The 21,797-nt window shown below is 26.8% G+C and overlaps 13 protein-coding genes across 13 annotated transcripts; 7 read left to right on the forward strand and 6 right to left on the reverse strand.

The window, feature by feature from the left end:
• Positions 1-2,248: 2,248 nt before the first annotated feature.
• Positions 2,249-4,576, forward strand: VNE69_05141 (ribosome biogenesis protein BMS1; the record flags this gene model as incomplete). The annotated part of the gene is made up of 1 exon (XM_065473625.1): positions 2,249-4,576. The coding sequence occupies one exon, from the start codon at positions 2,249-2,251 to the stop codon at positions 4,574-4,576; it is 2,328 nt and encodes a 775-aa protein (XP_065329697.1).
• Positions 4,577-4,883: 307 nt separating this feature from the next.
• On the forward strand, positions 4,884-5,540 carry VNE69_05142 (restin; the record flags this gene model as incomplete). The annotated part of the gene is made up of 1 exon (XM_065473626.1): positions 4,884-5,540. One exon carries the CDS (start codon positions 4,884-4,886, stop codon positions 5,538-5,540), a length of 657 nt encoding a protein of 218 aa, XP_065329698.1.
• Positions 5,541-5,565: 25 nt separating this feature from the next.
• On the reverse strand, positions 5,566-6,144 carry VNE69_05143 (BUD32 protein kinase; the record flags this gene model as incomplete). Its single annotated transcript, XM_065473627.1, has 1 exon — positions 5,566-6,144. One exon carries the CDS (start codon positions 6,142-6,144, stop codon positions 5,566-5,568), a length of 579 nt encoding a protein of 192 aa, XP_065329699.1.
• A 125-nt stretch (positions 6,145-6,269) lies between these two features.
• Positions 6,270-6,896, reverse strand: VNE69_05144 (exosome complex component (RRP45); the record flags this gene model as incomplete). The annotated part of the gene is made up of 1 exon (XM_065473628.1): positions 6,270-6,896. One exon carries the CDS (start codon positions 6,894-6,896, stop codon positions 6,270-6,272), a length of 627 nt encoding a protein of 208 aa, XP_065329700.1.
• An 83-nt stretch (positions 6,897-6,979) lies between these two features.
• On the reverse strand, positions 6,980-7,639 carry VNE69_05145 (putative methyltransferase BUD23; the record flags this gene model as incomplete). The annotated part of the gene is made up of 1 exon (XM_065473629.1): positions 6,980-7,639. One exon carries the CDS (start codon positions 7,637-7,639, stop codon positions 6,980-6,982), a length of 660 nt encoding a protein of 219 aa, XP_065329701.1.
• Positions 7,640-7,680: 41 nt separating this feature from the next.
• VNE69_05146 (transitional endoplasmic reticulum ATPase CDC48-like protein) lies at positions 7,681-9,204 on the reverse strand (the record flags this gene model as incomplete). The annotated part of the gene is made up of 1 exon (XM_065473630.1): positions 7,681-9,204. One exon carries the CDS (start codon positions 9,202-9,204, stop codon positions 7,681-7,683), a length of 1,524 nt encoding a protein of 507 aa, XP_065329702.1.
• A 210-nt stretch (positions 9,205-9,414) lies between these two features.
• VNE69_05147 (cytoplasmic tyrosyl-tRNA synthetase (YARS)) lies at positions 9,415-10,293 on the forward strand (the record flags this gene model as incomplete). Its single annotated transcript, XM_065473631.1, has 1 exon — positions 9,415-10,293. The coding sequence occupies one exon, from the start codon at positions 9,415-9,417 to the stop codon at positions 10,291-10,293; it is 879 nt and encodes a 292-aa protein (XP_065329703.1).
• Positions 10,294-10,466: 173 nt separating this feature from the next.
• Positions 10,467-10,901, reverse strand: VNE69_05148 (deoxyuridine triphosphatase (dut); the record flags this gene model as incomplete). The annotated part of the gene is made up of 1 exon (XM_065473632.1): positions 10,467-10,901. One exon carries the CDS (start codon positions 10,899-10,901, stop codon positions 10,467-10,469), a length of 435 nt encoding a protein of 144 aa, XP_065329704.1.
• Positions 10,902-11,129: 228 nt separating this feature from the next.
• On the forward strand, positions 11,130-13,210 carry VNE69_05149 (U3 small nucleolar RNA-associated protein 12 (UTP12); the record flags this gene model as incomplete). Its single annotated transcript, XM_065473633.1, has 2 exons — positions 11,130-11,966; positions 12,023-13,210. 2 exons carry the CDS (start codon positions 11,130-11,132, stop codon positions 13,208-13,210), a joined length of 2,025 nt encoding a protein of 674 aa, XP_065329705.1.
• A 441-nt stretch (positions 13,211-13,651) lies between these two features.
• Positions 13,652-15,139, forward strand: VNE69_05150 (eukaryotic translation initiation factor 3 subunit B; the record flags this gene model as incomplete). Its single annotated transcript, XM_065473634.1, has 1 exon — positions 13,652-15,139. One exon carries the CDS (start codon positions 13,652-13,654, stop codon positions 15,137-15,139), a length of 1,488 nt encoding a protein of 495 aa, XP_065329706.1.
• A 644-nt stretch (positions 15,140-15,783) lies between these two features.
• VNE69_05151 (nucleoporin NUP157/170) lies at positions 15,784-18,561 on the forward strand (the record flags this gene model as incomplete). Its single annotated transcript, XM_065473635.1, has 1 exon — positions 15,784-18,561. The coding sequence occupies one exon, from the start codon at positions 15,784-15,786 to the stop codon at positions 18,559-18,561; it is 2,778 nt and encodes a 925-aa protein (XP_065329707.1).
• A 331-nt stretch (positions 18,562-18,892) lies between these two features.
• On the forward strand, positions 18,893-19,756 carry VNE69_05152 (mitochondrial translocase (TOMM40L); the record flags this gene model as incomplete). Its single annotated transcript, XM_065473636.1, has 1 exon — positions 18,893-19,756. The coding sequence occupies one exon, from the start codon at positions 18,893-18,895 to the stop codon at positions 19,754-19,756; it is 864 nt and encodes a 287-aa protein (XP_065329708.1).
• A 211-nt stretch (positions 19,757-19,967) lies between these two features.
• Positions 19,968-20,882, reverse strand: VNE69_05153 (diphosphomevalonate decarboxylase (MVD); the record flags this gene model as incomplete). Its single annotated transcript, XM_065473637.1, has 1 exon — positions 19,968-20,882. The coding sequence occupies one exon, from the start codon at positions 20,880-20,882 to the stop codon at positions 19,968-19,970; it is 915 nt and encodes a 304-aa protein (XP_065329709.1).
• Positions 20,883-21,797: the final 915 nt, after the last annotated feature.

Raw genomic sequence — 21,797 nt, forward strand, 5'->3', positions numbered from 1 at the left:
AAGATTTTACAAAAAATTCATTTAAATAATATATAGAAAACTTTTTTACCGTATTCAGTGCGTTTCAGAAAAATTTTATACATTTTTTGCCTGAATTTTCCTACATTATTTTGGTAAGTGATAATTTTTGTAATTGTTTGTATGAATTCTTATATTCTATTTGTTTTTTGTTGTAATAACTTAGATATAATCAAAAAAAATTATAAATTTTTTTTTCAAATATTCCTTTTGATAGATGACTTAAAATGATTAATTTATGTTAAAAAATTATTATAACGCATAATTGCTTTACTTTTTATTTTAGATCTGGTTTTAACTAAACGGTTCGATAGAATGTAAAATAAATATACTTAAATCTTTGTACTAATATATGAGTGAAATATAAACTTTTAGATATAAAAAATAAAATATTTATGAAAAGTTCGTTAATTAAATAAATGACATTTTTGACATGAATGTTCAATTTGTAACAAATAAACGTGATAGAAATTTAGACATTTTTTCCACAATAATGAAATATACAGTTATAAAATTAATAAAATTTTCACTTACAAATTATTGCGCTCATGGATAGCATGTCACATAATTGTTAAATATGAAGTAAATTAATGCTTATAGAAAGTAAGAGAACTTTATAGTGAAGATATATAAACATAGAACATAAATATTAAGAAACTATGTTGTAATAATAATTTTTAAGCTTGCTAAATAAAATTTAAAAAAACCTTTGCAAAAATATTTAATATTCATATGAAATGTATATAATATAATCAATGGCCTAATATTGAATTTTTTAGATTATCACGCGCCTTTACCTATAAATATATGAGATAGGTTTGTTTATTTTGCTTGCGAACATATAGACAGTCGAAATATGCAAGAATTCGTTTATTTTCGATAACACACGCAGAAAAAAAAACTTTTTACTAAAACGTTGACATATTGTTTTATGTCAATAAGTTCTACATTTTTTAAGTTAAAATTATGTTATCAAATGTTGTTCACTATAAATTATTAATGTGAATTTTATATCATAAAAAAAATTATTAAATAAGTTTAATTAAACTAATTGCAGTTTGCTTTTTACAATATTGTAAATAAAGATAGAAATTTTAATCGTTTTCGGTTCTTATAATTGACGCGAATAAATTCTTGAAATAGAATTGACACTACTATAAAAACAGGTTAAACTTCCAATATAAATAACAAGATGTATTTTTTTATATAGCCAACAAAGAAATTTTATAATAGGTTAAGGTGTCTCATTAATGCAATCCTCAGCAAAAATTATCGATAAAACACAAAAATGCTATATCGCAGCAAATGCACGTGAGCTAATTCATGTAAGTAAAACAAAGATGTAATTATCAGTGCTTATATGGAAGACATATCCACTAAATATTGTGTAAAATATAGAGAATTGCTTACTGTTATTGGGCGAATATAAGCGTATAACCAATCGGAGATCACAATAAGAGCCTTGAAAGCATCTCTCTGAACTACGGTCAAGATTTGAAATATTAATAGAGGCACTGAAAGGGGTGTTTGACCAAGCTTATCGTTCCTCAATTATGTTTTAAACAATCCTGAAAAAAACGAAAATAATAGACTTCTAATTATTTCGTGTTCGAGATATTGTAATTTAATGATATGTGCAATTTATTAAAAATCCGCTAATCAAAAATTCTTTTTTTTTGATAATTTTCTTTTTACCATTCAAGAATAACTGTTAATTTTATAAAATTATACTATATTAATACAACTACTTCTCTTTTTTAATCATAAATATATGTAACCTCTTCTTTAAAATAAAAAATATATATATTAAAATTTACAAATAAAATTATGGTTTTTGACTATGAAAAAAACTTAGGGTTGGTTAATTTGAAATAATTTGTCAAGAAAGAAATATTTATTGGTTATAAATTGCTGTACTTAGAATTAAAAACATAAATAACCATAATTTTCTTTTTAATTTGAGGGGTAACACTATTAAGATGTAAATACTTAAAACCATTTTTTAATTTTTTTTACTGTACCAGAAAAATAGATAGTTTAACTTCATATTTAATATTATTTTACTAAAATACATCTCAAAAATTAATTGTTTATTTAATTTATATTACGTTTAATTAAATAACGGATATTTAATAACTATACCAAGTATTTTCATCTGTTCTGTTAGCTCGAATGGCTTAAAAATAAAATATATAATTTTTATTTTTTATTACTATTTTTATTTACCGTTATGGAAAAAGACAAAGATGAAAAACATTTGAATTCTAGAAAAATGTTATCAAAAATGAAATATGAAGAGAATAAAATCAAACTTCCAATAAAAAACATGTGCTATAAAAACGATCCTCCTGCTTTTATAACGGTCGTCGGATCGAAAAATTCTGGTAAATCTTCTGTTATTAAATCTTTAGTTAAAAAATTTACTAAGCAAACACTTGATCACATTAAAGGGCCAATCACATTAACAGTTTCAGTAGACAAACGTGTTACTATTTTTGAATGTAAAGATGATATTCATCAATTTGTTGATACTTCAAAAATATCCGATATGGTGATTTTCATTATAGACGCTACTGTTGGTCTAGAATGTGAAACTTTAGAATATTTGAGTTTATTATTAGCACATGGTTTGCCCAAGATAGCTTTTGTTGTCACGCATACCGACAAAAAAAATGTTAAAAAAATGTTTAAAAAAATAAAAAAACAAATTTATGATGAAATTTGTGATGGTCTAAAATTTTTTTATCTTGGAATGAATGATGGAAAATATAACGAAAGTGAAATTTTAAACATGACTAGATTTATAAGTAGTATGAAATATAGACCTATAGAGTGGAAATGTACACATCCACATATTATAATCGATAAAATAGACGATATAAATATTTATGGATATGTAAGAGGAGCTTCAATTAATAAAGGAGTAGATGTTCATATACCGGGATTTGGTGACACAAAAATAAAAGACTTTGAAATTCTGGACGATCCTGTCCCAACTAAAATTGAAAAAAAATTATCGACAAAAAAAATGCTTTTGTACGCTCCTATGATTCACAAGGAACAAGTCAAAGTAGAAATTTGCACTGAAGAAATAAAAGATACAGAAATTGAACAAGTAGAGGAAATCAAATTATTTAAAAAATCGAAAAATAAATTAAAAACGGAAATTATTAGTACAGAAGAAATAGTAATTCCTGAAGTTACAGATATGAAACAAGAAATTATAATAGACAATTTAGAAGAAAATGTAATTTCTGACTCTGATGAAGATCTCGAAGCTATAAAAGAAAAAGTAAAAAACAAATTTAGAAAAGAAGTAAAAACAGAAGAAGATTTTGTAGAGAAATTTAATGAAAAATATACAGAAGAAGAAAAAAATCTCAAAAATTTTTATACAAAAGAAAAGGATTTTCTGGAAGAAAGTAAGCTGAAAAATGTGTCTAATAAATTGAGGGATGTTTCTTATCCGGGCGAATATATAAAAATTACATTAGAAAATATGGTTGATAAAAAATTTGATTTTTCTAAAATATTAATTTTAGGAGTTTATCTCGTCTCAGAATTAAAACAAGAAATACTTCAAGGAAAAGTTAAAACTAATAAATGGCATAAAAGACTTTTAAAGACCAATGACCCTTTGATTTTCTCGGTAGGTTGGAGGAGATTTCAAAGTATACCAGTTTACAGTTCAAAAACAAGCGGAGAAAATCGAATGTTAAAATATTCGTTTAAACATGGTTTTTGCCTGATAAATTTCTATGGATTTGTCGTTCCGCCTGGTACAGGATTTTCAATTTATTCTGAAAAATCAAAATTTAAAGTTTTAGGATATGGAAATATTTTAGATGTGACTGGAGATCATAATTTAGTGAAAAAATTGAAATTAGTAGGATATCCTAGTAAAATAATGGGCAATACAGCGTTTATAAAAGACATGTTTACTTCCAATCTCGAAGTACTTAAATTTAAAAATGCTAAAATTAAAACAGTCAGTGGATTAAAAGGCAATGTGAAGAATCCTGTTGGTAAAAATGGAGAATTTAGAGGAGCATTTGAAGGCGAAATGTTAATGAGCGACATTGTAACTTTGAAATGTTTCGTTCCGTTTCCTTTACATAAAATTTTAATACCAGTAAATAATTTAGTTGAAACTTGGAAAGGTTTAAGAAGTCTTCGAGAAATTAGAGAAGAATTTGATATCAAAATAGAAGACAAATATATTGAGGAAGTATCTCATGAAGAGTCAAATGATGAAGAAAGTGAAGAATTTGTTTTACCAGAAGAAATAGAAAAAAGACTCCCACTAGATAAAAGAAATATAAAAGTTATTAATGAAAAAATAGAACTGCCGATTTCTCCTGAAGAAAAAAGAAGGAAGATTTTTGAGAATGAAATCGAGTTAAAACGAAAACAAAAAGAAATTGCAGAACAAAAAGAAGCAGAAAAAATAAAATCAAGAAAAGAAAAAGAGAAAGAAAGATTTTTAGAAGAAAAACAGGAGAGACTTAAAAAAACAATAATAAAATCAAATTTGCAAAAGAAAAGAAATCGAAAATAAACAAAATTTTTTAGAACAATTGTGGTCAAAGGTTTAATTTATACAAATAATTTTATAGCGTCAACAAAGTATTAAATTTTTTACTCCTTTAAATATTTATCTAATCTTTCTTCAAATTCTTTTAATTTTATAATTAAATATTCGTCCCGTTCTAAATCATTGTTGAGATACTCGTAGATCTTATCAATATTGGTAGAAAATCCATTTTCTTTATTTTCGTAAATTTCTTCGTCCAATTCTGGGAAATTAAATGAAAACTCATCATCCATTAAAAGGGCAATAATGTTTAACTTGTAAAGACCCCTTGATGGAAATTGGAAAAAAAATAAATCTTTTTAAGGATTGTATTGCAACTGTTAAATATATTGGAAATTTAGAAGGCGAAGAAGGCATTTGGATAGGCCTGGAACTCAATCAACCAATAGGAAAACATGACGGAGTACACAAAGAGAAAAGATATTTTACATGTGAAGAAAAATGCGGCATATTTATGAAAGAGTCAAAGTTGCGAGAAAATGTTCAAGTGACGAATATTAGTCAAATTTCTAATAATAAACAAGATTTGGATTATGAATATGAAAACAATGTACAGAAAATTATAAAAGACAGCGTCTATAAAGCAAAAATAAAAAAAATGAAAACAGAAAATAAAAAAACACAAGAGAAATTAAAACAAGAAAACGAAAATTTAAAAAAATCAATAAAAGAAAAAGATTTAATATTGGAAAAATATAAAAACACTACAGAAAATTTACTAGACAAATTAGAATATTTTGAGATAGAAGCGAGAAATATAATTGAAAATATAGTAAAGAAAATTAATAAACTAAAAAAGCAATATATTGAAGAAGAAGATTATGAAGAATTGTGTGAAAATTTTAAAGAAATTATGAAAAATGCTATAGAAGAGAACACAGAAGATTTAGAAAAAAACATAGAAAAATTTTACAAAAAAATAAATTAAGGAAAAAAACATTTCATACAATTTTTTAATAGATTTCTTGTTTTCTACCTCTTTTCCTTACCAATTCTAATCTTGTCATGACTTCCTCTTGGTTTCCTTGACATGTGTAGCCTTCGTAAAAATTTTTGATAAATTTTTCATCGTGCGCACATTTGACAGATTTTTCGAAGACGTAAAGATCGACGGCTTTGTCTTCAGCTTTCGTAGAAATGTACGATAATCCGAAATCAATGACAAAAATTTTGTCTTTATAAATAAAATTAGAAGTTGTAAGATCGCCGTGAATTATATTATTCGTATGTAAAATATTAACAAGTTTTCCTATTTCTTTAAAAATGTCTTCTGAAAGATTTGTAAGATCTTTTACATTTTTACCGTCAATATATTCCATTTTTATAATATTTCCTTCTGTGTGTTTATACACAGGACATGGAATTCCTAAAGCATTTAGCTTTATAAGAATATTTACCTCTTTTTTAGTTCTTTGTTTTATAATTTTAGTGTCCAATTCTTCTATTCTGTACTTTTTACGCAATCTTTCTTTGTGTAGTAACCCGTCTTTTAAATAAATCACTGACTCGGCTCCCCGAAAAAGAATTTTCATTTGTAGGGCGAGAAAATCTGAAAAAGAATTTGACAGCGTCTGTAATTTTTTAAAAGAACGAAAAAATTTTAAAAAAAAATAAGATTTTATTCAAAAATTTTTAATCTAAGATTTTATTTCAAAAATTATTCAAAACTACCAGAAGTAATTTCACATACTTGATAAATATCATCTAATGTGTTTTCTTTGCCTATTTTCACTACATAAATAAATTCATTCTTCGATTTGTGCACTACCAAATATGACCAGTCTTTTTCATTTTCTTCTAATTCTGTGGGATCTCTGACAACCACGCCATCTATTGCAATAAAATAAAAACAAACAGGCAAAAAGTTTACTGGGATTTTTAAATGATTCAAAATATGATTTACAATGAGAACTGATGGCTCATAAACTTCACCATCAGAATTGAGAATCCTCAATTCAATGTTTATTAATTTGACTTCTGTGGCGTATTTGATACACAAAGCTTCTAAATCAATGCATCTTTGATTAATAAAAATTTTCTTCAAAAAACTGTTAAGTTTATCAGTCCTTTTATAAGCGGCGACACAATTAAAAGATACTATTCCTTCGTTCGGTTTGTCAATATAGGGAGTTCCTACAGATAAATGATACATACCCATTATTTGTGTGTCTCCGTATGTTATTAAAAAGAAATTTTCTAATTTTTCTATTTTAAAATCTCTTCTCTGTAAAAGGTCTCTATCATCAAGCCGAGTGTAGCTTTTTAAAAGATCTTTGACGACCATTAAAGGGCAAAAAATAAATTTATGTTTTTGGAAATCAATTTAATTTATAAAAAAAATATTATTTGTTAGAAGAAATTTATATGTTATCTTTTTTTATTTTTTTTTGTAATTTTTTTTACTTTTTTTTTATGTTCAGATATATAATTCTGTAATATTAAATATTGTTTTACATTTTTCGTATTTGGTTTTTCTATATGAATTCCTCCGTAAAACCCTGCTCTTGTTGCTTCATTCTTTAAAATTTCTATGTCTTTTTTATTTTTTAAATAAAATTGTAAAACACATTTAGTAGACGGTTTAACAACCGAATAAAGACTTGTAAAAAATGTGCGAATTCTCTTTTTAGGAATATGTGACGAGTTATAACTTTGAAATAACCATTGTATGGCACTGACGCTTATCACGCCATCAAAAATGCCCGGTTTAAATGTCAGTCCTTCGCCAGCATCACTGCGTATTTGGTCTAAAGATTCGCCCTTACTTTGACAAATATTTAACATGTCTTTAGAAATGTCAATACCTATCCATTCACAATTATTTTCACTTAAAACACCGCCACTAATGCCAGTACCACAACCAATATCTAGTATAAGCCCGGGAGATTGTAATTCTAGTAAATCGAAACATTTTCTAGTAATTTCTTTCTGTATTGCTTGAATCCGACTATTTGTTTCATATTTTTGTGCATTGTGTCCGTCGTAATAAATTTCAGCGGGCGCAACATGTTCTGGAATTTTACTCATAAAAAGGGGTAAATTAAAAACGGCTTTTATTAATTTTTAAATTATTTATTTCTACTAGTTCTGTATTTGTTTATAGCTTCTATAACATTTTCTTGTGTAATTTTCATATCAATATTTTCAAAATTATTTTTTAAGCATATCAACGCTGCTTCTTTAGCAATACCAGAAATCTCAGCACCACTTAATCCACAAAGAGGTAAACTCGAATAATCAAAATCTTCTATAGGAATATCTTTAACACACTTTTTGAAAATGTCAATACATCCTTGTTGTGATGGCAATGGGACTTCTATTATTTTATCAAATCTTCCTGGTCTAAGTAAAGCTTTATCTAATATTTCTATTCTATTAGTAGCGCCAATCAGATAAACATCTCCTCTATCTTCAAGACCATCTAGTAAAGTTAATATTTGATTTACTATTCTATTACAAAAATCATTATTATTTCTCTTTTGGCAGAGCGAATCAATTTCATCAAAAAATATTACACATGGTTGTAATTGTTTGGCTCGTCCAAATAAGTCTCGTATTTCTTTCTCAGAATCGCCTACAAATTTACTTATTAGTTCTGGTCCTCGTACGCTAATAAAATTACAATGACTCATATTTGAGACAGCTTTTGCCAGTAAAGTTTTTCCGCATCCAGGCGGCCCGTATAATAAAACACCTGATGGTTTATTAATTCCCATTCTTTGGAATTTCTCTGGATATTTTGATGGATAAATTATACTCATTTTCAGTTCTTCTTTGACTTCATCAAGAGATCCAATGTTATCAAAAGTTACATGTCCATTTTGTTTTTTTATTTCTTTGATACTTTTTTCAAAATCCGATATCTCAATAAAAGTTCTATTTTCTGCTACTGTTGCACTGCCGGCAATTTTAAAAAGTTTTTTTAAATCTCGTGGCGTACAACCAGGCGTCATTTCTGCCACTATTGACCAGTCATCAATTTTGTGTGAAATTTTTTCAGAAAAAAATTTACACATTTCTTTTCTTTCGTCAATATTCGGGATTTTAATTAGTAGCTCATTATCAAATCTTTGTATAAGTTTTGGTAATTTTACAATATTTTCTACTATTCCTACTATAAGTGATTTTCCTCTATAATTATTCAAATTTTCTGATAGTTGTTTTATTGATTTAAAATTGTCTTCTTCGTTTAGACTATCAAGATTATCAAATAATATTATTGATTTGTCAGTAATATCCCCCTTTCTAAATGTTTCTCTTATTTCTTTTTCATTTTCGCAGTTACCTATAATAATTGGTATTTGATATTCTTGACTTATTGAATGAATAAGAAATGTTTTTCCTACGCCACTGGTGCCGTGTAAAAGTAAAGTCATTGGCGGAGATTGTCCTAGATTTATATATTCTTGTTTTTTCATTAATGGATTGTAAATTAGAGTCTCTACACTTTTTTTTAGATATTCTATGCCACCCAGTTTTGATAATTGAGGAATAAAATCATTTTGTTTTAAAGTGTTGTTTAGACTTGTTGTAATCATTTTGTCTCTTAATATTGAGTTTATGTCTGTTTGTGACTTATTTTTGTTGTTCATTTTGGGGAATAAAAAATTTATAATTTTTTATAAAAAAGACGTTTAACGGTTTTTAATATTATAAAATAGAGTTTTAAAAAATTATTTTCTTAATTATATAATTTTTTTTGTAATTTAGGATACATTTGTTTATATCGCATTTTATAATTTTCAATACATTTTTTGAAATTAATTTGATATGTTTTTTAAAATATTAATAATTTTCTACCCATGTCAAATATTAACGAAGAAGTTCCAAAATCAATTGGTTGGTCATGTGCAGTCACTGAAGATCTCCATCTCGGCCAAATTTCCAGTTTACTTACCCTCGCTCAAATTTCTTCTAATTCTAACACTTCTTTAAAAATTTTACTTGACGATTCTGATTACACTCTAAAACCAAATAGAAAGTTAATCGACACTAATTTTATTAATTTAACTTCTAAAATATCTAATATATTACAAAATTTAAATATACAAAATGTCTCTTTCCACAAATCAACAGATGTAAGAAACAATGAAAATTTTGTCAACGACTTTTACAAATTAATTTCTGTCACATCGGAACAAGACGCGTTTAAATGTCTTGACAAACATGACGATGTCAAAATGGGCGATTTATTAGTACCAGTTATTAAATTTTTAGATTTTGTACATTTAGATGTAGACAAAGTAGTTTACAATAATGAGAAATATATTAGATTAGGAGAAGGTAATAAAGACGTTTTGGATCTTGAAAAAGATATTGGGTTTATTTTTAGTGGTACGATTTTTGATAATAAAAAAAATAAGATGACTTTTTTTGATAAAATGTCTGCTATTTGGATATGTGAGAGTGAAAAAAGTATAAGTAAAAAGATTAATAAATATTTTTGTGAAGAAGGAAATGTTGATTGTTATGTGTTTGAGATTTATGAGCATGTGATATTCAAGTTTTATGAAATGAAAAAAAAAATTTTAGAAATTGATCGAGACGGAGAAACATTGAAAATTGAGAGTATTGAAGAACTAAAAGATCTGTTTAGGAATAAGAAAATACACCCAAGTGATTTAAAGAATAATTGTAGTCGAATTATAACTAGTATATTTGCCCAGTTTAATATTAAATAAAAAAATTAAAATTTTTCAAAAATTTTTATTTGCTAAAATAAACAAAAAATACCATAAAAATGTAAACTAAATACAAATTAACGATACCTTATAAATATAAATATTCATTATTACTATAATATTAATATAAACTAAACACGTCATAAAAATATAATCTTTGTATAAAATTTTTATTAATGTAGTCCTGTAGACCCAAATCCCGAATCACCTCGTGTCGAACTTTCTAAACATTCAACTTCTTCAATATTGTATTCACATGTCTTTATAATCACCATCTGCGCTATTCGCATTCCTGCCGTATACTCAAATGGCACATTAGAATTATTAAGTATTTTCACTTTCAGTTCTTCGTTAGACTCAGGCAATATTTTACTATTTATTGGTTCCAGGCCATGTTTAAGCGCCAAGCCCGATCGTCCAAAAATTATACCTAAATGATTTTTAGGAATAGAAAATATTAGACCTGTTCTTATTTCTGATATTTCTTTGGGGTTTATAGTACCACTTTCTAAGACGCTTATATCATAACCGGCTGCGCCTTCACTGTGTCTTTCAGGAATCTTGGCAGATTTGGATAATTTGGTTATTTTCAATTTAGAAAAAGTCATTTTTTAGGGGTTAAGAAAAAAATTAATACCATAAAATTAAAAGACGTGTATAATAAAATAAAAAAATTTATAAAAATATGCGCAAATTCAAATATTATTATCTATTTAATACAAACTAAGTATGAATCACATGTACAAAAAACTTATTATTTTTACGCTGTTCTAAATTTATTACGATTTTGTTAATTTTTCTATTTAAAATTTCTCGATTTTTTATTTTATCCCCTCATGATCAGACAGACTGTTTTCGGTGGCTGCAATATCAAAACTAGAACTTCTCTGTTCCATGAAGATGGTGTTTATTTTTGTTCCAGTTCGAATATTCTTATCACAGATGATGTGAAAGTCAAAGAGGTTGTTTTTTTAGACGGTTTTTTGAATTTTGTACAAGTGGTGAATTCTGATTTTTTATTGTCAGGGGATAATTTAGGGAATTTATATTTAGTAAGAAAAGGAAAGGAAGCAAATTTGCTTGATAGTGCCAAACAAGAAAAATTAAAATCTAATAAAAATAGATCTGAAAAAATGAGCAATGAAGAATGGGTAGTCGATAAAATCCCTTTTTATAATTATTTACAAGACGCCTGTTTTGTAGACCCGAATTTTATAGTCTGCGCCTTCCTCAAAGCAATCAAAATTTACGACTTTAAAAATATGAGTATTAAATCTGAGATAGAATTGAACACAGTAATCTCCTGTATGAATTGCAATGACTCATTTGTCTATGTAGGCACTACTAATGGTGACTTGTTTATTTACAACTTAGACTTGGTCCTCAAGCACACTATAAAAATCCACGACGACAGAGTCCAGGACTTAAAATTCAAGAAAATTAACCAGACGATTTTTATGATTTCAAGCTCGACAGACTCGACCATCAAAATATGGCAAATAAATAAGAAATTTTTAAAACATGTCCAGACTTTAGTCGGCCACAATGACTGGGTTTCCCAAGTAAACTGGACACAAGATAATTCGATTTTAAGTTCTTCCTCTGATAAAACAATTAGACTTTGGAAGTTTACAGATTTAAAATGGGAATGTGACACTATTTTAGGAGGTGCTGTTGGCTTTTTAAATGCTTTTATGTCTAAGGATTGTATTATTGGCCAATCTCAAAGTGGATCTTTTACAAATTTGACGAGTGTATTAGTGACTTCATTTCTGGGCACACAGACAGTGTCACTAAATTAGATTGGAGTAAGAATTATTTACTGAGTACAAGTTTGGATAAGACAGTGAGGATATTTTACAATAATAGAGAAGTGGGGAGACCTTTGACACATGGGTATGAAATACAAACAGGAGCGTTTGTAGAAGATTGGAATTTGAGGATAATAGTAGGCGGAAATGAGACGATTTTGAGGGTATTAAAGCCGACTTATTTATTTTATCAATCATGTGAATGGATGAAGAACAATCTCAAGCAAATAGCAGAAATGCACAATAATAAAACAAATTTAGATGATAAAAACCAACAAATTCATATTTCAGAGGAAGAAGACCTCATATTTGATGAGACTGACTTTAAGTTCGCTTCAGTCCCCGCCGAGTTATCTCTGACCAATGATGACATAGACCACTACGACTTCCAAAATGTAAACGAATTTCTTCTTTCTACCACAGGCTTCTCAGAAATAAAAAAGGTCTACGGGCACTACTTCGAGATATCCGACCTGGCAGTAAGTAAGAATTTTATAGCTTCCTCAAATAAGTCTCTTACTAAGAAATTCGGGGGTGTTTTTCTCTGGAATAAGAAGCTTGAGAATATTGATTATTTAGAAGTGCACTCGTATGGGATTAATAAATTGAGATTTTCCCCTGATGAAAAATATTTGTGTTCTGTTTCTAAAGACAAGACATCTTGTATTTATGAGATTACTCACTCAAATGATACAATTAATATTATAAATGATAAATGGTTAAAGGTTAAATATATTAATAATGACCATAAGAGAATAGTCTGGGACTGCGCTTTCTCTTTTGACTCAAAATATATCGCCACTTGTAGCAGAGACAAAAATGTCTTCATTTACGACTTACAAGAAGAAAATAAAATAGTCGCAAATTTCGTCTTCCAGAATGAAGTCACTGCCTTGGACTTCGGCCCAAAAAATTACACCCTCGTGGCGGGCACAGAGAAAGGGGAAATTCATAAAATTATAAAGAAAGAGGGCGACTTTAAATTACAAGAAGAAATCATACGAGCACACAGCCAGGGGGTGACAGTCATAAGATTTAATAAAAAAGGAGATTTAGTAGCCACAGGCGGGCATGATGGCCTGATAAATATTTATAAACAAGAATAATAAAATCATATACAAATAACATATAATTTATATTTGACAAGCCAAGCATATAAGATTTCCTTTAGAGACGGGCCATTTTCTAAAAAGGGTGTTTTTACAGTCGTAAGATTTACGACTATATTTTTTTTTCAGAGACATTGACTTATAGGCCAATCATCCTTCTATGACATAGAAGAAGTTGCTTATTAGAATTCTATATATTTTTAATGTTAGTCGCTTTTAGAAAGCATCTTCTTGCAATGCGCTTTTTATAATTCCTAGTCCATTTTGTATAATTATATTATTATACTACATTATTTTATTATACTACATTATTATTATACTACATTAATATTAAACTAAATTATTTAATTAAACTACACTATTATCATTAACATGTAGTTCTATTCTAGTTCTTTAAATATTTTTCATATTTATTTTTTTCGTTTTTTTTCTTAAAATATGGGCTATGAAGTCGTCATTATAGGAGAAAACATAGACACTTCTCACTACAATCCAGACAACTTAATTCTAAGACCAAACAAATGTCTAGTATCATTTGATACTAAAAACCAGGCCACTACAGAAATCGACAAAATAAACAAGACAGGGAAAAATAGAGCATTTCTTTATAGCGAAATACAGAAAAATGAGCCATTACTGAAAGACGACATTTTAGAAGAAATAAATTACGAAGAGATGATAAACCACCAGTTTACGGGGAATGAGGAGTTTATAGTCCTGAATGATGGAATATTGTCCTTATGGGATATAAATAACACAGAAGTGTACGGAAATACACAGAAGAAAGGAATTCTAGGGAAGATTGAAGTGTCAAACACGGGCGCCTTCTTGGTGAATTTTGAGGGTAAAAAAGTGGAAATTTATATAAAAGATTTTAGTGTCTTGTTTTATAGAATGTGGAGTGAGTCAAGTGTAGAGAAATGCGAATTTAGTAAAGACGACATGTTTTTGATAGCGTACAGTGAAAAGAAAATCCACATATTTAATTTACTAAGGCCAAATGAAGAAAATATAATAGATGATTTTATAAATACATTTGACAGAGAAAATGTCTATTTGATTGACCACTGTCTTTATTTCTTAGACAGCAAAAAGGTCTACAATCTCAGAGACAAGATCTTCGTGGAATACCCAAAAGATTTAATAAAAGTCTCAGCCTCGGGAACACAGTCCTTTTATTTTTACAGTGGGAAATCTCAAATGATAAAATATAAATCAGAAAAATCCACCAGTAAAAAAACCCAAGCAAATATCAAAGATGTAAACTTCGGCTTCACTACCAAACTGGCCTACGCTTACATAACTAAAAAAATCAAAGATAAAATTCTTTACAACTTAGAAATTTATATAAACGACATGATCTTCTTTATAAACTTAGACTCTAAACCAGTAGACTTTAAAATATCTAGTAAAATGATCATTATATTAGATTCTAAAAACAATATAACAATTTATAAAAGAAGAACAGGAACATATACAAAAACAAAAGAAATAAAAAAAGAAGGAGAAGTACTAATATCACTATCAAAGAACATTGTGTGCCTATGGGACGAAGTAAGTGAAAATCTTGAGTTTTATGACGATATGAACTTGAGAAGCGTGTATTTACATTCTAATTGTACAAATTTAGAGTGGTCAGAATCGGGAATATACTTGGCGGCATTTAGTAAAGTCTCAGGAGTACTGCAAATATTCACTAATAATGGGAAATTAATATTTAAAAAAGTTTATAATGTGTTCAGTGATTTTAAGTGGAGGAAATATTTATTGATAGGAGAAGACGAGAAAGAATTAATAAAGGAATATGATGTAGAGGAATATAAAAAGAGACTGGAGGTGAAGAGTAAAGGGGAATATGATTTGGAGAGTATGATATCACAATGGAAGAGCTTTTTAGTATCTAAGAAAGCACTTATAAGCCAATAAAAAATTTTGAGAATATTTTATATTGAATTTAAATTTGTTTGTACCAAATATAAGTAAGTTTATTTTATAGCATTGAACTATGTGCTTTTAGTTACTTATTATTATATTGATACAAGGTTTTCTATTAGGAGCAGATAGATAAACCAAGAAACTTACTATTTTAACAAATAGTAAGTTTCTTTAAGATTTATTAATTTTAATACCTGTATGTTGACGCAGTAAAATATTCCCAAGAAGGCTGTCTAGGCCAAGATGCCTTACACATATAAAAAATAAATGAAGGCAAGATAGCTAAAATCAAAATGATAAGGCAGCAACCTTCTGAAGAAGCGGATATGTATTTCAACAGAAAAACAAGAAGAACTATGCTTATTTGCTATAATTTAAGATTTCTTAAATAGTTTTAGTTTCAGATCATTGAAATGATTGACGATGCAGATTTTTGTTTTTAAATATTCATGCAGATTTATTTTCTTTTTATGTCAATTTGCATAAACTATGTAATTTGTTGATTTAGAAAATATTTATAAAAAAGAAATAAGCTTATCTCGATTTAAAATTAAAATTCTCATATCTTTACTAGCAATAAAAGTTCCTTGATTTTTTGTTCTTTTTATTATAAATTCTCCTTGTTTTTTATACCCATGAACAAAAAACAGATCTTTGAGGAAACAAAGGCTTACGAAGACAGGGAAAAATATTCCCTCACTGAAATATTTTCAACTTGTTCACAATCATTTACAAATTACAAAACACTAAAAAAATTAAAAGAATACAGTTTACCACAAGAAAATTATGATAAATCTGGTATAATTCCAGAAATGTCTATAATCTGGTATGCACACAATTATAGACTCTCAATATTCAGATATGAATCAAATAATTACGAAGAAATTTGCACTTTTAATTCAAAAATCTTATTTGTTGACATTTTTATTCCCAAAAAAGGAATTTTTAATAGTAAAATTTCTTACTGTTTTATTGTGTTTACTGAAAATCAAATTATAATTTACGGAGTAGACAAAATATCTCAAGCTTTAATAAATACAAACTTCGTAGCTTCAACAGTAAGTAAATGTTTATGTTATTGTTTAAAAAATGGTAATATTTTTATAGGTTGTGAAGATGGAAATGTTTATGAAGTTATTTATAAAAGTTTAGATTCTTGGTCTTTTAAATTAATGTATTTGTATTCTCCAGATACAAATTTATTAACAAATTTGATACCAACAATTTTAAGAAGAAAAAAATCGAAAATTATAAAAATGAGCTCAAATGAAAAATTTTTAATTGTTTTAAGTAAAAAAATTACAGTTTATAATATTGAAAGTGGAATATTTAAAATAAGAGAAATTAGTCTTTATAAAGAATATATTGATTGTCAATTATTAGAGGAGAAAAATGACAATTTATTTTTTTATTGTGTGCAGCCTGACGGGTCAAGAGATTTTTATGATACAAAATATTTGTACACTAAAAAATGCTTCATTGATACAACAGAAAAAGAAGATTTAAAGATAAAAACCTTTTTAAATAAGTTTATTGTATTAGAAAAAAATAGATACCAAGGAAGTTTAATACATTTTATTACCGTAAATGAATTCCAAAAAACTAATATTGATAGAAATAAAGCAAGTGAAAATCAAGAAACAATAAATTTACAAGAAGAAATAACAAATTTCTTCGTAAATGGGAAATTTTTATTTTTAATTTCGAAATCTAAGATTTCATTTTATGAAATCTTAGATTTAAAACAATTTGTCATTGTAAGTCGAATAGAAGAAGTTTACAACATGTTTAAAAATTTAGGCTTACGAGAAGGTCTCGCTTTATATTTCGACATTTTCTCAATGAATTGCGACGTATCAAAATTAGAATATTTGTGTATTAAAATTGACGAAAATCATATAAAAGGCCTTTTCTCGTTTATTTACAGACAAATGAAAAAATTTTTAAATATAAAAATTTTCAAAATATTGGAAGATGACAATTTAAAAAATGAAATGGAAAAAACAGTGCAAAAATTTAAAAATTTGATAAGCAAATTAAAACAAAATGAATTTAAAATAGCCAGAGATTTTATGGATTATTTTATACAATCTGTCAATTATGTCACTGTAATTCATGAATATAATATAAATTTAGAAGACATGACATTTTATAGATTGTTACTTAACGACGAAGCAGAATTTAAAAAACGATCTCTGGATTCTTTAATGGAAATATTTAAAACTAATCAAAGTCTTGATACTTTAATAAGTTCATTAAGTAACAAATCTAAAGATTATTTACCACTAGATGAAATTTATTATCATAAAGGCTTTGATTTATTGAAAAAATATCCATCAAAAGACAAGCTCTGGGAATCTTTGACGAATTTCAAAAATATAAATTTTAATTCTGAAATTATAAAAAAATTTAACGAGTTAAAATTTTTTACTGGGTCAATAATTTTAATAAGAAAACATTACGACCAAGAATTAAAAATGAAATATGATCATGAAGAAGTAGTAAATTTATTATGTCCAAGTATTAAATGTAATGGGTCAATTACTAATTGTCTAGAAGATAAAAGAGAAGATTTTTTATATTCATTTTTCGACGCATTAGTTGAAAATTTGTTAGTAAAAGAAATCAAAGAAGATTGCGCGTGTTGTGAAATAAAAACTAATATGAAGCTACCAGACATAATAAAATTAGAATCAAAATTCTTAAGCAAATATTTACAAGAGAAATCTTTGACAAATTCTAATCCATTAATTTACGAGTTATATTGGAAATATTGCGCCTACAGAGACGACAGAGTTGAAGCAGTAAAATCTTTGATAAATTTGATAGATAAAAAAAATATAAATTTAGAAAAAAGAATAGATTTATTAAAAAAGGCAAAGACAGTCTCATTACATTCACCATATCATGATGAAATAAAGAAAAGGACTATGTTGTCAAATATACAATTAGAATTATTAGAACGAGGCGAAAATTCTAAAAATATAAAATTTCAACTTTTATCTTCTGACAAATTATTTAATGATTTCGCTTATAAATATCCAGATTTAGCTTTAAAAATTATTGACCAATCAATTTTTAAAGATAAAAATATTATTAGGAAATATTTAAATGAATGTCTAAATGAAGATTTTAAAAGCTCAGTGAATTTTCTAATTTCTAATAAATTTGAAGGTACAGTTTTAGACTGTGAAATGATAGGGGAAATTTTATTAGAAAAAATGAAACAAGGAGATGAACTTTGTAGAAATTTGTATGAGATTGGATTTAGTTATCAAGAAATAGAAAATTTTATTGAAAAGAAAATTAAAAGAGAAGATGATTTGGAATTTAAAAATTTTTTAATGGAAGATTTCCGTGTATTTGGTGATGATAAAGTTAGTAATAAAAAGCCCGAGGAATTAAAATGTTAAAAAATAAAAAAAAATTAGTAAAATTTTTTAGCATATTTTTTTAATAGTAACGAAGTAAGATTCGTAATAATATTGCGTCTTTTTGAACTATATAAATTTCAAGTGATTTTGTTTATCTATGAAAAATGTACTTTGGCTTTCAAACTAAAATATATCAATATCTTAACATTTTATTGTAATTGAATAAAATCGAGATAATTTTTATGAGAATTCAACAAATTCTTAACATTTAAATCATAATTGAATAAAATTGAGATAATTTTATAAAAATTTTAATATTTTTTTTAACGGCAAATTATGATCAAAACATTAAGTTCAATATTTCACCCCAATGAAATCTTTTTATAAAAAACTCAAAGATACTCTTTTCAACACTCAACTCACTTCTTCTTTTGATACCTACAATAACGAATCAAATACCGTTTTTAATTTATCAAATTTTACTGGTATTAAAACTGAAATTTCTAAAACAGTCTCCCCAAATTTCCAAATATCTCATATCTCAAATATTGGTCCAGATTTCGAATCTAGACAGACTTACGGGACATTCTGTTTTAATAATCTTCTTTTACAGACAAGTATAGACCAAGATAAAATATTTAGAATTAGAGGAACCCACATGTTTAATAATTTTTACACTAAATTTCATACAGTAATAGGTAGAAGTAAAGACATATTTACACAAATAGAAATAGATCTTAGAAATCGATATAATAATTTGTGTATAAAAATGATACAGCCTGCTATAAAAGGCGCATCATGTGTCTACGTAGGGAATTATATGCAACAATTGGGGATTTTTAGTATAGGAGGCGAGTGTATAAAAGCAGACGAATATTTAGGACTCTCTTTTGTAGGGAGATATGAAGGAATAGGCCATGTTAGTACAATTTCTTTGCAGCATTTTAATACGCTGTCAATAGACTACTACAAGACAGTGACGTCTAAAAACAAGAAATCGGCTTTATTCGAGTACGGAATGCATTTTTCGACTAATAGAGAGAAACAAATGTCTTATGGAGTGGGCGTACGAGTCCACAGTAAGAGAGGTGAAATAATAGGAAGTTTAGATAATAAAAAAGTTTTGAGTCTAGTGTATAATGATAAGTTATCAGAAGGATTATCTTTGAATCTTAATTGTAGAGTAGGAAAAAATGTATTTGATTATGGATATGGATTTACATATGAGTTCTAAATTTAGATAATACAAACAAAGTTATAACTATACTTTTTTTTCTAAACAAATTTTTTAGAAAACCAGATCCTTACAATAAGTAACAGATTCAAAATTAAAAATTTTAATTCTAAATGTACGTACTGTTTATAAAATTCACTTTCTGTATGTTATAAAATATTTTCAAATATAACTAATCTGATTATTAAATATTTGTATTTTTTAAATTATTTTAATTGCATTCAATCATTTCATAATCCTTGAAATATTCTTTGGCTTCATTTAAATCTTTTTCTAATACAAAAATAAAAGGATTAGTACCCGCATCAAATGTATAGGCCATCTTAACCTCATCTTTATTAAAATCATGTATCCTCTCCATAATCTCATACCCTTTATCGGAAATGTACCTAATAGGCGGATAACTCTCAAACATAATCGCGTGTATCTCATTAGATTCTCTCATTATTAATTTAAATAAGCTCTGATGATCTCTCGTCTTAATATATTCCTGACATAGAAAAATCTTCTCGTCTACCCTGTTTAATCTTTCTTTATAAAAGAAACTTGTCTCTTGTGTTCTGCACATTCCTTCTGTACTGCTGACTTTTTTAACTTCTTCATTAATTTTAATTAATAAAATTTTCATTTCTTTCCACTCGCCTATTGTATAAGACTCATATTTGTCACACATGACTATATTCTTAGGAATGCTTCTACTTCCACTGCCAGAGCACTCTCTGGCCAAAATACTAAGATCTTTCTCTGAGAAATTAGTTTCATAAAATTTATCAAGAGCCAATACCAAAGCGGAAAATCCAGAAGCAGAAGACGCCACACCACAACTATGTGGGAAATTGTTATCTGATTCAATAAGTAAACTTTTAGTATCATTTTTTATTTTTCTAAATAGGTTGACAATATATTCAATTTTTTTATTGACCGTTGTTAATTTACCGTTAAAAATAAATTCGTCTTTTTCTTGATCATTGTAAGAGAGGGATGTAGTGGTTACTAGTTTATTACATTGAAAAGATATAGACGGATTAGAACAAATGTTAGATTCAATATTCTCTTTGCCCCAGTATTTAATAATAGCGATATTGGGATTAGAAGTTACCGTTATTTTCTTTTTACCTGTAACCATCTTGGGGTTAATTAAAACATTGCTATAAATCTATGAAATAAATTGATATTTGATTGAATATTTTGAAAGCTTTATATATAAGAAAAATTATAAAGATTTTTATGATATAATTTTTTAAGTAAACAAAAAAAAGTCCACCTCATTTTATCGAAAAATTGATATTCGTAATCTGATACTACATAATTGACAGCTCAACAAGAACCTATGAGCAAAAAGTATGATGTAACTAATAAATGAAAAGCAAACAAATTTATTTGTGTAATAATACACATGCATACATTAAAAATGCGCTTTTTAGTCATTTTACATAATAGGTAATATATAATATTTGATTGAATAACCAGGAAACTGTTTTTGATTTTATTTCTGCAAAATTTGCTTTTTATATTGGACATTTATTTTATATACGAAGAATTCAAATTTGCAATATAAGATGACACAGGCCTCTTGGTGGACTCGGTTGTTACTCTCTTATCATAAAGTTCCTCTGAACTTTACTTTTTTATATTTCAATAAGACCCCTTCTAGCATCTTAATTAAAAGCTTTAATATTAATTAAAAGATTTTACAGCTCTAAATTTATATGTTTGTATTCAAAGATTTTTTAAGAGCGATCTTTGTTTACTTTTAAAGTTTAAATGTTTTTTCATTTTAGACCCAGGTATTCAGTACATACAAAATTTATTTTAAGAAAGTTGGAAATAATAAACATAAGAAATAATGTTTTATATATAAAGTTAGTTTGAAAGATTTATTTATTTTTCCTTTGACATGTTTTTTTCTTCGACTTTAAAAAAAACAGAAATTAATGTAAAAAATACACATTTACATGACTAGAACTAAAGTAAAAATACTCCGTAAAACTTAATATATATATATTTTAATATCGGATATACAATAACATTATAGATAATT

This window comes from Vairimorpha necatrix, chromosome 5, assembly GCF_036630325.1.
Source record: "Vairimorpha necatrix chromosome 5, complete sequence".
Lineage (NCBI taxonomy): Eukaryota > Fungi > Microsporidia > Nosematidae > Vairimorpha > Vairimorpha necatrix.